The sequence below is a fragment of the Anomaloglossus baeobatrachus genome, chromosome 3, assembly GCF_048569485.1.
Source record: "Anomaloglossus baeobatrachus isolate aAnoBae1 chromosome 3, aAnoBae1.hap1, whole genome shotgun sequence".
In the NCBI taxonomy this organism is placed as follows: domain Eukaryota; kingdom Metazoa; phylum Chordata; class Amphibia; order Anura; family Aromobatidae; genus Anomaloglossus; species Anomaloglossus baeobatrachus.
In genome coordinates, this window is record NC_134355.1 from 82422060 (window position 1) to 82436543 (window position 14484).

Genomic DNA, 14484 nt, shown 5'->3' on the forward strand with positions numbered 1-14484 from the left:
TTTGCCTTAATTCTGTCTTGTGTTCCCACTCACCCTCGCTTCTAGGCTCTGATTTCCCGGCTACTGACTATTTGCTTCCCTCTGACTACGTTTAGACTTTGCCCTTGTGTACTTACAAGACCTCATGTTGTGACACGGCTTTCTGGCGATTCTACTGCCATCTGGTGGGCTTGACTAGTATTACCTCTGCTAGGGAATTCCCTGCTCATACGTTTCCTCCACTTTTACGCCCCCTAGTGGTTTACCAGCTAACTACCTTCTCAGATAGTTTCAGGAATCCTCTCAGTCCCACATTACTGCGCTGTACTGCTATTGTACATCTTAGAGTACAGCGTGACAAGTATGCAGTCTGATTTTCTTTCTCTGTCTCGTAGAGTCTCATGGATTGATTCCTACATCCGTGAAAATCACCTATCCAAGTATGATATCCGGGAGCCTCAGAGCAGGTCCTGTTCTAAGCCATGTTTGCAGATCAGACTCAGCCATACAATTCAATATGTATCCATGGAACACGGATGCAAATTTGGTGCACAGATCTGTTACTGAGTAATAAATTTCATAAAATGTGACCTTCCAGTGGTCTTTTTATTGTACATCTAACTGAAATAGGAAGATAACACCTGAGGAAAAAAATAGTTCAGTTTCCCTTGGATGGTAACACTCACACGGATGTGGTAGTGTAGCCTTACAGTGTGCAAAGTGACTTCACAGTATAGGTAAATTGAGGACGGTGATATCACATTACAAGGATGACAGACTTTGTATATCACACGATTAACACCCACAAAAAAGTCAACATGTACACAATGACATCAACGCATAGACAGGTGAACATGTAATTATGCCATCTGATTTTCCAATACAAGAATAATGCAGAGATGTCATAATGCAAGAATAACACAACCGTATGCACGCTGCATGTGGAAACATGGGGCCACCTGGATGGGGCTGCATTCGACCATAGTCAACTCTGGTGGAAATAGCATCCCTTTGTACTGGGTAGTTTGTAAAATGAATGATGACATGCTACATTTGTCTGTACATAGTAAATCAAGTGTATACGGCCAACTACTGCTCATATAAAGGGATGAGGGGCCTAAGTCTACAGAGGTCCCAGAAGAAGATACATCTGTTCTCTTATTTGCCAGTCCGAGTATTGCTATGGCCGCTACCCTTGTAGTCACAACAATACTAGAATTGCAAATTGAAGGAAACTTTGCCAACATAAGTGAATATTGAGTAAGCAGTTTCTCATAGACAGTCATCCATATGTAACTCTGAGAATAAACAGGTTTAGTGAATGCATGACTAAAGATGGGGGAAAGACTTTATATTCATTACAGCCTACTTGCTTATTTCTACCTTTCCTTTATGCAACCTTACAAGAGGAAATATTGAACCCTGCGGCTGTACATCATCCCATTAGATCCCCTTCAGGTGTCTCTGTGTCGCCCAGGGAATGGGGTACTCGGTCCCAGGCAGTGTATCACTGGGGAATGTCACTTTGGTGGCCGTTGCCCGGTCCCGTGCCCTGGGTGCTTTTTAATGCAGAGTATTTACAGTGGGGATTAAAGTCATTTGTGTCATTCTGCGGGTTGCGGTTAAGTTTGTGGAACCGCTGCTGCTGAGTTAATTATCCCCCAGGGCTGGTGGTAATGGCAGCTGTGGTGGTAGGCCTCCGCAGGTAGGGCTGAGCCCGGGAGATGTATGATGGAGTAATAACTACAACCCACAGTGTGGCCTAGCTTAACAGTCTCTACTCACCCTTGACCCTCGGATGGCTGGTTCAGGTCCCTGTAGTTCCAGTGCCAGTTGATGACTCTCTTGCTCTGTCCCCGGCACCGTCAGTGTGGTTGTGTCCCCGTAGTGTGGAGCGGTTCGGGGACAGACTGTCCCTTTTTGTGGCAGTCTCCTTGTCCATACGGCAGGCTGTGTAGACCCTGTAGGGATGATCTGATCTGTGTCCCGAACCCTGAAACTTGCTTTACTGCTGATGCCCCCGGATCTGTGCGTCAGTGAGGTCCGTGAAGGTCCCCTCACTGTGCAGGTATTTGCCAGGCCATATGAAACTGTCGCCTGACCTAGGGCCCTGTGCCCCATCGGTGCTATGGTCCAAGCGGTACTCGGGTGTATCTGCCCTGGCGACCACTCTCCTTTTCCCCCCCGGGTCACTGTTGCACGACCCAACTCTAGGCACGCCTTTCCACTTTCACTCACTTCTACTGACTTCTCTAGACTGACTACTGTCCCCTCCCACCAGGTTGTCTAGTTTCCTGGTCTGGCTCCACCCTCTAGGTGGCCATCCTCTTGTGTCTGACTAGCCAATTACCCCTGGTGTGGAGTGGAAATTGGGATTTTGGTGTATCTAGGTGTTGCGGGCATCCTGGTGAGGATGCAGTACCTAGTAGTGCTCTGAGTGGCTCAGGGGCGCTACATCACCGTATCTCCAGCTGGTAATGACTTTCCATAATGGTGGGTACATCATTTATACAATATGTCTACTGGCTTTTAATAGTAATGTTTTGTTGTAATGGTTCTGTAATGGTAACCTATCAGGTCCTTTATATCTTCCAAGCCGGCAGCATTCATATTTGCACGTCAAGATTCCCTTCCTAACCATTCCTGTATAACATCATCCTCTAAAATCAATGTGTAAAAAGCAAGCATGATGGGAAGTATAGAAGCTGTGTTTCCAGTCATGTGCAGTGCGCCTCTATGAAGCCGGGGCACGTATACTCACCTTGAGAGGTGCACTGACGCTGCTGAAAGAAGCCGCACACATGCGCAAGATTTCCGAAAGCTGGCTAGGATGCAGGTTCATGGAAATCATATCATCACGCCCATAGGGGCGTGATAACCCGGAAAGAGGGCCGACTAGTCTGGGGCACAAAGTTCTCTTTGACTAGTCAAATCCATAATTTGCACTTGAATAATTTAAATAATTATTTTTTTTTTTTTTACACATTGATTTTAGAGAATGATGTTATACAGTGCTGGTTAGGAAGGGGATTTTGACGTGCAAATATAAATTCTACTGGGTTGGAGGGCATAAGGGACCTGACAGGTTCCTTTTAAAAACTTAATCTGCAGCCTAGGATAGGACACGAAGGGACATCCAAATTAATTAAACTTTAAGTGGCAACTCCTTAAGATTTGCTGAAAAATTCTGAACTGCGGAGCTGGCTGGAGAACCTGAAATACAGCCATACAAGTACTGGGATAAATGTACTCGCCATTGATATATTTCACAGGTCAGAATCGGACTCTAGAAGGAGAGGCAACAATTCAAACTACCATAACGATCATTTTGATTAAAAACCATCATTCAACATCTGTGCATATTTCTACTACTAAGCTGCTAGAGATGGTGGGCAACCGAGATGTCCTCAAAATGGAAAAACGTGGGAACGCTAGTTGCCCACCCATCCAAAGTAGTAATCCTATCTAGTTGTTCAGTAATAAACCTGGGTATAGTGGCAATGACCAGTCTCCAAAATGATCAAATCTGGCAATAACAGGCTACAAACTAGTAAAATAAGGTGTGGACTTACTATTGATCTGATGTTATTCTCTTTGACCAGTGCGAGGGAGGACTCATAGCACTTTGCGAGGTTCTCTTTGTGAAAGTCGCTTAGTTGTCCTCTTGCTATAGGACCAACAGTGTGAATGACATCTGGAAAAAAAATGACAGATCAGATTAAGTACATGCGAACACTAATGTTTCTTTTTATCACAAAGATTTCAGCTTGTTGTCATTGACCAGTCGTGCTCACAACTTTTCATGTTTTATCATTTATCAATCTAGCTTTTTTCTTTCAGTGCTGAAGTTTTGCTCTAAATGTAAATCCCCTGTCATCAGTCTTAGGGATACTTTGCACACTACAACATCGCAGCTGCGATGTTGGTGGGGTCAAATCGAAAATGACGCACTTACGGCGTCGGTGTCGACATCGGAGTATGTGAATCGTTTTTAATACGATTAACGAGCGCAAAAGTGTCGAAATTGTATGATCAGTTTAGTGTCGGGCATTTCCATAATGTTGCGGCAGCGACAGGTACGATGTTGTTCCTCGTTGCTGCGGCAGCACACATCGCCGTGTACGAAGCTGCAGGATTGAGGAACATCTCCTTACCTGCGTCCCGGCTGCAATGAGGAAGGAAGGAGGTGGGCGGGATGTTTATGTCCCGCTCATCTCCGCCCCTCTGCTTCTATTGTCGCCTGTCGTGTGACGTCACTGTGATGCCGCACGACCCGCCCCCTTAGGAAGAAGGCGGTTCGCCGGCCAGAGCGACGTCGTAGGGCAGGTAAGTGCATGTGAAGCTGTTGCAGCGATAATGTTCGCTAAGGCAGCTATCACAAGAGATTGCATGTGCAACGGGGGCGGGGACTATTGCGCTCAGCATCGCTACCATCGGCTTGCGATGTCGTAGTGTGCAAAGTACCCCTTACACTCACCCTCTGACATCATCTGTTTCTATCATTGCTCCCTTCGGTCTCCAGTGATTTGTGACCTGCTGTCAGCTCCAGTATGTAATGGAGAGCGCTGGAAATCAGAGCTCAACACAAGTCTATGAGAGCCTCTTTCTGGCCTTGAACTTGGCTCCCATAGACTTAGGGGTGCTTCACACACAGCGATCTCGCTGCCGAGATCGCTGCTGAGTCACGCTTTTTGTGACGCAGCAGTGACCTCATTAGCGATCTCGCTGTGTGTGACACTGAGCAGCGATCTGGCCCCTGCTGCGAGATCGCTGCTCGTTACACACAGCCCTGGTTCGTTTTCTTCAAAGCCGCTCTCCCGCTGTGACACACAGATCGCTGTGTGTGACAGCGAGAGAGCGACAAATGAAGCGAGCAGGGGAGCAGGAGCCGGCGTCTGACAGCTGAGGTAAGCTTGTAACCAAGATAAACATCGATGTTTACCTTAGTTACCAGTCTCCGCAGCTTCCAGTCGGCGGCTCTGTGCAAGCGCAGCATCGCTTGCACGTCGCTGCTGGCTGGGGGCTGTTCAGTGGTCGCTGGTGAGATCTGCCTGTTTGACAGCTCACCAGCGACCATGTAGCGATGCAGCAGCGATCCTGACCAGGTCAGATCGCTGGTCGGATCGCTGCTGCATCGCTAAGTGTGAAGGTACCCTTACACTGAACGCTTGTGACACAACTTCTGATTTTAGGCCAATTATAAGTTATGGGCACAAGATAGCGAAATAATGGTCACAAAACCTGGTGGGGATGAATAGAGAAGTAGAGGGCACTCTCACCGCACAGGGGATCACCAAAGGCACATGAGGGTATAACACTGATTTAACAACTTACAGATATATTCTGAATATATCAATATGAAAAAAACAATATATGCTCCAGAAATAAAGAAACCGATGGAAAGGGTTAATGAATAAGCATAATGCAAGAGAATCATACCAAGCAATAGGGCTGGAGAGGGAAACAAAATAGGACTGTAGCTACATATGTGCCTGCTTTTCATCCATGACTGGGAGTGGTTTTTTAACTGTTCTATAACCTTACTGTACTTTTGCATTTAATACTGGCAATTGTTCAGCAAACATTGTGTTCCTGCAAGACATTATTTCCCATGTTCAGGGCGGTATTATATGGGAGGTTGTAGATAGCTTTATTATAAGCTTAGTATTAGGGATATGTATTTCAGCCTTTTTTTATGGCTTTTTAAGTGTTTTTAAATTGGTTTTGGCTGAAATCATGTTTGTTTAAATTGTCTTAATAAAGTTTGTATATTTTTGAGTGATCCCTCTGTGTTTGGCACATTTCTTTTCTTCTTTCTTTATCAATGTTAAAGCCTGGTGGGGAGGGACAGGTCTAGCTTTAAGGCCCCCTTCACATGCACGTGCCTCCGGTACGTGCTACTGTAAGTCCGTGCCCGCATGTACCAGAGACACGGGCACACATAAATCCATTAAAATCAATGGGTTTATGTGCCCGCACATGTTCAGCCATTGGCCCGTGCCTCTGTGTGGAGCAGACATGAGCCCGTCTGCTCCATACGGAGGCATGTCCGTTTTTCTCCAGCAGCATGGGTGTCACGCGGACCGCACACGTACCACACAGATGTAGTGTGGATGCGGGCCCACGTGACACGTGCCAGAGAAACACACGTGTCATTTTAAAAATAAAAAAAACCACAAACTCACCTCCACTAGCCCTGCAGTCTCTGCTGCGGCTGTCACCTGCATCCGTCCCCCAGTGAATTTGAACAATGCATCTTCTTCACTGAGGGCCAGAAGCAGCGTCAGCGGGGCGTGACCTGTGCCGTACACTGTCATTCAGCACCACAGACAGCTCCGGAAGATACAGGTAAGGCCCCCTTCACACGCATGTGAAAAAAACGTACCGTTTTTCATTGACGTATTAAAGGGGTGGTTTGCTCCCCGTGTGCTGTGTTTGTGGCACATGCGTGTTCTCCGTGTGTTACACGTAATAACACACGGAGAACGGAAAGTCCCGCCTTACCTGATTCTTCCGGAGCTGTCTGCGGTGCTGAATGACAGTGTACGGCACAGGTCATGCCCCGCTGACGCTGCTTCTGGCCCCCAGTGAAGAAGATGCGTTGTTCAAATTCACAGGGGGACGGATGCAGGTGACAGCCGCGGCAGAGACTGCAGGGCTGGTGGAGGTGAGTTTGTGTTTTTTTTTTATTTTTAAAATGACACGTGTGTTTCTCCGGCGCATGTCACATGGGCCCACATCCACACAACATCCGTGTGGTACGTGTGTGGGCCGCGTGACACCCGTGCTGTTGGAGAAAAACAGACATGCCTCTGTATGGAGCACATGGGCTCACGTCTGCTCCAGACGGAGGCACGGGCCAATGGCTGCACACGTGCGTGCACATAAACCCATTCATTTTAATGGGTTTACGTGTGTTCGGGTCTCCGGTACATGCGGGAAAGGACCTAGCACGTACCGGAGGCACGTGCGTGTGAAGGGGGTCTAAGGCGGGGCTTTCCGTTCTCTGTGTGTTATTATGTATAACACACGGAGAACACGCATGTGCCACAAATATGGCACATGGGGAGCAAACCACCCCTTTAATACGTAAGTGAAAAAACGGTATGTTTTTTTCACATGCGTGTGAAGGGGGCCTCATGCAGGTTTCACACTTCACATTTCTACTTATATGGGAATGTAGCTCTTTGAGAGTCAAACCCGGCAACACCTTCACAAGGCTAGTCCATTCCTCCATTACTGAGAAATATAAATTCAAATATGCAAATTAGGCTTTTTGTAGAGTTAAAGGGACCCAATCACCAGGATGTTCGTATATAACCTAAAGCCAGTGCTATACTGGCAATATCAGGCTGATTCTATACATATGATTAAGGACTTACTTGTTTTTAAAACTATGTCCGAAACACGTTAAGTTTTTCTGTATCACGCTTGGTGCAATGCGTTTGCTGGCTGATTTTTAATGACATTTTTCAATAAGGGATACAAGTGATTTTTAAGGATATTGTGCTGGGTCCATACTCTTTCACACTCCTGTTGATTCTATACATACCTGTAGTGGTCTGTTCAGATATTTAGGCTTTGAAATCCAAAAAAGTAAAGTTTATAAAATTAGCTGCTTGTTGAGTGACAGCAGCTGAGGAGCAGATAATATCTGGGGGGGGTATTTATAGTTATCCCCTCCCCCTGTTAGAATTACCATAAGAATTATACAAACGATTCCCTTTATTTCTTGCAGGATCTGTGTGAGGTCCTACCCATGTGACCAGAAGGGGCGTGGCCTCAGCCAACAAAGCTGGATACCAGTTCACATGGGTATGAGCTCACACAGGTCCTGCAATAGACAAAGTGAATCATTTGTATAATACTTATGCTAATTCTAACAGGGGGAGGAGATAACTATGAATATATTATCTGCTCTTCAGCTGCTGTCACTCAACAAGCAGCTAATTTTATAAACTTTCCTTTTTTGGATTTCAAAACCTAAACATCTGAGCTGAGCACTACAGGTATGTATAGAATCAGCCTGATAGTGCCAGTATAGTACTGGCTTTACGTTATATACAAAAATCCTGGCGATTGGTTCCCTTTAAAGCCTCTGTCACTCCAGCTCTATTCCCCACCCTGCGCCTCCTTCTTCAGCTAGACAAAGTATCTATGCTGTGCAACTTCAGACAAAGGAGCCACCAGCCAAAAAGCAGGAAGCGGTGCTGGGTTGGGAATAGAGCTGGAGTGACAGAGGCTTCAGATCTACCATAGCTCTTCAGCCTTATTCCAATATCAATCCTAATGCTTCTTTTCAGTAACAATGGAACAGACTGGCCATGTTTAGGTATCGCTGGACTTGAAATTGAAAGAGCTACATGCACATATACTATTAATAGTTTGTGTGGTAAAATCCTTCTGACGTATTCCCATTAAATTGTTTGATGCCCTTTGAAATACCTTCTTAAATAAAGTATAATACAGTACCCAAATGAAGCGTCCAAAAAACATTGCTGTGAAGTGCCATAAAATTGCCAAAATAATTTGGTTCTCTCATTAATCCTAGAGAGTATAGCGGCACATTGGGCACACATTTTGGCATCATATCACATACTGGGGTGAAAGTTCTGAATGACCAGAGGAGGTCATAGTCTTTTGAGATGGTAGATGTTGTTCTTTGTGCACACCCCAAGGTGAGCTCTTGGGCGGTGTAGATTTTATAAGTTGCTTTAAAAAGGGTCTAAGTTTTATGTTTGTTTTTTTAATAACATCAAATATTTTTTTTATAAAAAAAATACATTTTTCCATTATAGCAATCCACACAGAGAAGCCGAAATAAAAAATATCACACAACTCCAGCATATAATTTGCCTGTGTATGTAAAATCTTAAAGGTGAGAGGCTGGCAGGGTTATTTCTAGCTTGTTGGCAAGAAACACATTTGATTTCAAGAAGCAAAGCGCGGCTTTATAAGATTACAGATCTTGAAATATCTCTTACACATTTTGTTGTTAATTCCTTGTCTGTTCTCCTAGAAAGAAAGTCAAAATGAGAAGCAGAAATATAGTTCCAAGGAACTATATACTCCTGATTTTATATATATATATATCTATCTATCTATATCTATATATATATATATATATATATATATATATATACACACAGTCATATGAAAACGTTTGGGCACCCCTATTAATTATTAATGTTAACCTATTTTCTTTAGAACAATTTGGATTTTTGCAACAGCTATTTCAGTTTCATATATCTAATAACTGATGGACTGAGTAATATTTCTGGATTGAAATGAGGTTTATTGTACTAATAGAAAATGTGCAATATGCATTTAGACAAAATTTGACCGGTGAAAAGTATGGGCACCCTTATCAATTTCTTGATTTGAACACTCCTAACTACTTTTTACTGACTTACTAAAGCACTAAATTGGTTTTGTAACCTCATTGAGTTTGAACTTCATAGGCAGGTGTATCCAATCATGAGAAAAGGTATTTAAGGTGGCCACTTGCAAGTTGTTCTATTTGAATCTCATATGAAGTGTGGCATCATGGGCTCCTCAAAACAACTCTCAAATGATCTGAAAACAAAGATTATTCAACATAGTTGTTCAGGGGAAGGATACAAAAAGTTGTCTCAGAGATTTAAACTGTCAGTTTCCACTGTGAGGAACATAGTAAGGAAATGGAAGAACACAGGTACAGTTCTTGTTAAGCCCAGAAGTGGCAGGTCAAAAAAAATATCAGAAAAGCAGAGAAGACGAATGGTGAGAAGAGTCAAGCACAATCCACAGACCACCTCCAAAGACCTGCAGCATTATCTTGCTGCAGATGGTTTCAATGTGCATCGGTCAACAATACAGCGCACTTTGCACAAGGAGAAGCTGTATGGGAGAGTGATGCGAAAGAAGCCATTTCTGCAAGCACGCCACAAACAGAGTCGCGTGAGGTATGCAAAAGCACATTTGGACAAGCCAGTTACATTTTGGAAGAAGGTCCTGTGGACTGATGAAACAAAGATTGAGTTGTTTGGTCATACAAAAAGGCGTTATGCATGGAGGCAAAAAACCACGGCATTCCAAGAAAAACACTTGCTACCCACAGTAAAATTTGGTGGAGGTTCCATCATGCTTTGGGACTGTGTGGCCAATGCCGGCACCGGAAATCTTGTTAAAGTTGAGGGTCGCATGGATTCAACTCAGTATCAGCAGATTCTTGACAATAATGTGCAAGAATCAGTGATGAAGTTGAAGTTACGCAGGGGATGGATATTTCAGCAAGACAATGATCCAAAACACCGCTCCAAATCTACTCAGGCATTCATGCAGAGGAACAATTACAATGTTCTGGAATGGCCATCCCAGTCCCCAGACCTGAATGTCATTGAAAATCTGTGGGATGATTTGAAGCGTGCTGTCCATGCTCGGCGACCATCAAACTTAACTGAACTGGAATTGTTTTGTAAACAGGAATGGTCAAATATACCTTCATCCAGGATTCAGGAACTCATTAAAAGCTGCAGGAAACGACTAGAGGCTCTTATGCAAAAGGAGGATCTACAAAATATTAATGTCACTTTTATGTTGAGGTGCCCATACTTTTGCACCGTTCAAATTTTGTTTAAATGCGGAGTCCATCAGTTATTAGATATATGAAACCGAAATAGCTGTTGCAAAAACCCAAATTGTTATAAAGAAAAAGGGTTAACATTAATAGGAGTGCCCAAACCTTTTCATATGACTGTATATATATATATATATATATATATATATATATATATATATATATATATATATATATATATATATATAATTACTCCTGATCAGCCAGAACATAAAAACCCACCATTATGTAGAGCGAATAACAATGATTGCGGTATATTGTTACAATGGCACCGTCAAGAGCTGGGATATGTTAGACAGCACGTGAATAGCAGTTTTTGAAATTGATGTATTAGAGAAAAATGGTTTACCGCGAGTTTTTTTTCTTAGGATTTTGACACAGATTTGGAACAAGCTTTTATGGCACTTGGGTCTGTTTTTTCTTTACTGTTCTTTTTAGCATTTCTATCTAAAAAAACCTTTAAATTAAATTAGAAGCAGAAATAACACCCCATAGACAAAAACAACATAGAAATAAAATCACATAAAAAGCAAAAACTCTTAACCTACTCTAAGAAAAGAAAATTAAAAGTTGATCTCAAGGACTTACATTTTCATTTTCTTTCTTTTTTTCTTTTCTTTAAGTGTCATTGGTTTCTGCATAAAAATGTAGTCGCCATCATGGCGTATAGATGACTAAATTTAGGATGACATCAGAAATACAAGTATTCATAGGTGTTCCTTTAAAAGGGTTCTCTACAGCTAGAGATTTGTTTCCTTGTACTTAAATCCAAATATTAGCGTGAGCAACATTTTATGTAATTGAGTTTTATTAAAAATGTTGCACTATTTTGCTTTTTCGGGATTTTTGTTTCTCTTCACATTCAATTTCAGCTGAGAGGAGCTCAGAAAAAAATACAGATGAAAGGATTTCAAACTCCCCATCAGATTTATGAATCCCAATTGCAAAAGGTTTGTTTTTAAGCCAGAATTACATACATTATTATAAAAATATAGGGGCCAATCATGATGAGGAGATGTGCTAGAGTCAGGCGTAAGCCTCTTCATGAATCACAGGCATCGGATGAATGGTGTAAACCTCAGTGTGCGCCTCGCCACGAATCCTTACGACTGGAGTAAAGAGTGCTTTACACGCTGCAACATTGCTAACAATATATTGTCGGGGTCACGGTATTTGTGACGCACATCCGGCGTCGTTAGCGACATCGCAGCGTGTGACAGCTAGGAGCGACGATCAACGATCGCAAAAACGGCAAAAATCGCTGATCGTTGACACGTCACTCCAAAACATAATGTCTTGGTGTTTCATTCCGCAGGTTGTTCATCATTCTTGCGGCACCACACATCGCTATGTGTGACACCTCAAGAAAGACGATCATCATCCTACCTGCGTCCACCGGAAAGGAGGAAGGAAGGAGGTGGGCAGCATGTTCCGGCCGCTCACCTCCTCCCCTCCTCTTCTATTGGGCGGCCGTTTTGTGACGCCGCTGTGACGCCGAACGCACGTCCCCCTTGAAGGAGGGATTGTTCGGCGGTCACAGCGACGTCGCTGAACAGGTATGTGCGTGTGACGCTGCCGTAGCGATAATGTTCACTACGGCAGTGATCACCAAATGTCGCACAAACGACGGGGGCGGGTGCCATCGCTCCCAACATCGCTAGCAATCGCTAGCAATGTTGCAGCATGTAAAGCACCCTTTAGTCTTGAGGGTATCGCGAACACCGCTGCTTGTCATGAATTTGACTACTTTTTCACAGCTGGGTAAAAATGGAGTAAAAATCCCAAGTCACAAAATTTTACGCAGCCTTCAGTTGAGCCAAAATTATGTGACTTTTCCATGCTCTGTACAGCAGCTCTTTATTCCATAAATGCTTTGATGAATTCGGCTCAACATCCCCAAAGGTGAAAAACCATTTTAAGCTCCCCAGAAAAGGAGTCATCTTGCACTACTTCATCAAGAGGTAAATGGTGCTAGGAATGTCAGGTCTACAGATTTCTGCCTGGCTCATGTGTGAGATGCTATGCCTATACTGTTTAAATTAATAGGACAGATGCGCGATATCTGCTGCTAGTTTATGTAGGTGGGAAGATATCTGTAGACATAATGTCACCAGCATCACACAGAGAGTGGAGCTGTAATAACCTTCTAAATGCACTATACTACCTCCGCATAGTGACAATATAGAGGTAATGTCCCTTCTCATTTTCAGTACTCAGATACAAAAAGTAAAAGAAAAAAATGCATCTTCTAATATACTGCACTTATACAGAGTATAAATATATTACAAAACTGAGTACACCCCTTAACTTTTTTGTAAATATGTAATTATATCTTTACATAGGACAACACTGAAGATATGACACTTTGATATAATGTAAAGTAGTCAGTGTACAGCCTGTATAACAGTGTAAATTTGGTGCCCGCTAAATAACTCAACACCCAGCCATTAAATTCTAAACCAATGCCAAAAATGTGAGTACATCCCCAAGTGAAAATGGACAAATTGTGCCCAAAGTGTCAATATTTTGTGTGCCCACCATTATTTTCAAGCACTGCCTTAACTCTCTTGGGCATGGAGTTCATTAGAGCTTCACAGGAACCAGTAGAATCATATCCCATCCTCCATGATGATGTCACAGAGCTCATGGATGTTGGAGACCTTGCACTCCTATACCTTCCATTTGAGGAGGCTCCACATATGGTCAATAGGGTTTAGGTCTGGAGACATGCTTGGCCAGTCCAGCACCTTTACCCTCAGATTCCTTAGCTGGCATTGGTTGTCTTGAGGTCTGTTTGGGGTCATTATGTTGGAATACTGTCCTGTGGCGCAGTTTCTGAAGAGAGGCGGATCTTGCACTGCTTCAGTATGTTACAGCACATGTTGACATTCATGGTTCCCTCAATAATTTGTAGGTCCCATAGCTGGCAGCACTCATGCAGCCCAAAACTATATCACTCCCACCACCATGCTTGACTGTAGGCAGGACAAACTTGTCTTTGTACTCCTCACCTTGTTGCCACCACACACACACAACACCATGTAAACCATATAGGTTTGTCTTGGTCTCTTCAGACTACAAGACATGTTTCCAGTAATCCATGTCCTTAATCAGCTTGTCTTCAGCTAATTCTGTTTAGGCTTTCTTGTGCATCATCTTTAGAAGAGGCATCCTTTTCAAATGACAGCCATGCTGACTAATTTGATGCAGTGTGCGGCATATGGGCTGAGCACTGACAGAATGACCGCCCCTCCCCTGTAACCTATGCAGCAATGCTGGCAGCATTCATACATCTATTTTGAAAAGACAACCTTTCGATATGACACTGAACACGTGCACTGAACTTCTTTGGTCGACCATGGTGAGGCCTGCTGAGTGGATCCTGTCTTGCTAAAGTGCAGTATGGTCTTGACCACTGTGCTGTAGCTCAGTTTCAGGGTGTCCATGATCTTCTTAAAGCATGGGCCATCTTTATGTAGAGCAACAGGTTTTTTTTCAGATCCTCAGAGAATTATTTGCCATGAGATGCCATGGAGAACTTCCAGTGACCAGTATGAGAAAATGTGTGAGCAATAAAAACAAATTTACCACACCTGCTCCCCATTCACACCTGAGACCTTGTAACACTAATGAGTCACATGACACCGGGGAGGTAAAATGGCTAATTGGGCACAACTTGGCCATTTTCACTTAGGGGTGTACTCACTTTTGTTGCCAGCAGTTTATACATTAATGACTGTGCGTTGAGTTATTTAGATGACACCAAATTTACAGTGTTAAACAAGCCGTACACTGACTACTTTTCATTGTATCAAAGTGTCAGATCTTCAGTGTTTTCCCTTGAAAAGATATAATAAAATATTTACAAAAATGTGAGGGGTGTACTC

The 14484-nt window shown here is 43.3% G+C and overlaps 1 protein-coding gene and 1 long non-coding RNA gene across 3 annotated transcripts in view; one reads left to right on the forward strand and one right to left on the reverse strand.

The window, feature by feature from the left end:
• The window catches only part of LOC142294992 (uncharacterized), a 3245-nt gene extending 2810 nt beyond the window's left edge, over positions 1-435 (forward strand). The window contains exon 3 of the long non-coding RNA XR_012751338.1: positions 375-435. This is a non-coding gene — a long non-coding RNA (uncharacterized LOC142294992). The remainder of the gene's footprint in view (positions 1-374) is intronic.
• Positions 1-14484, reverse strand: part of MACROD2 (mono-ADP ribosylhydrolase 2) — a 2939506-nt gene that overhangs the window by 1074913 nt on the left and 1850109 nt on the right. For both annotated transcript variants that reach the window (XM_075338062.1, XM_075338061.1), the window contains exon 6: positions 3552-3673. In XM_075338062.1, the coding sequence (XP_075194177.1) occupies positions 3552-3673 (122 nt within the window). The remainder of the gene's footprint in view (positions 1-3551; positions 3674-14484) is intronic.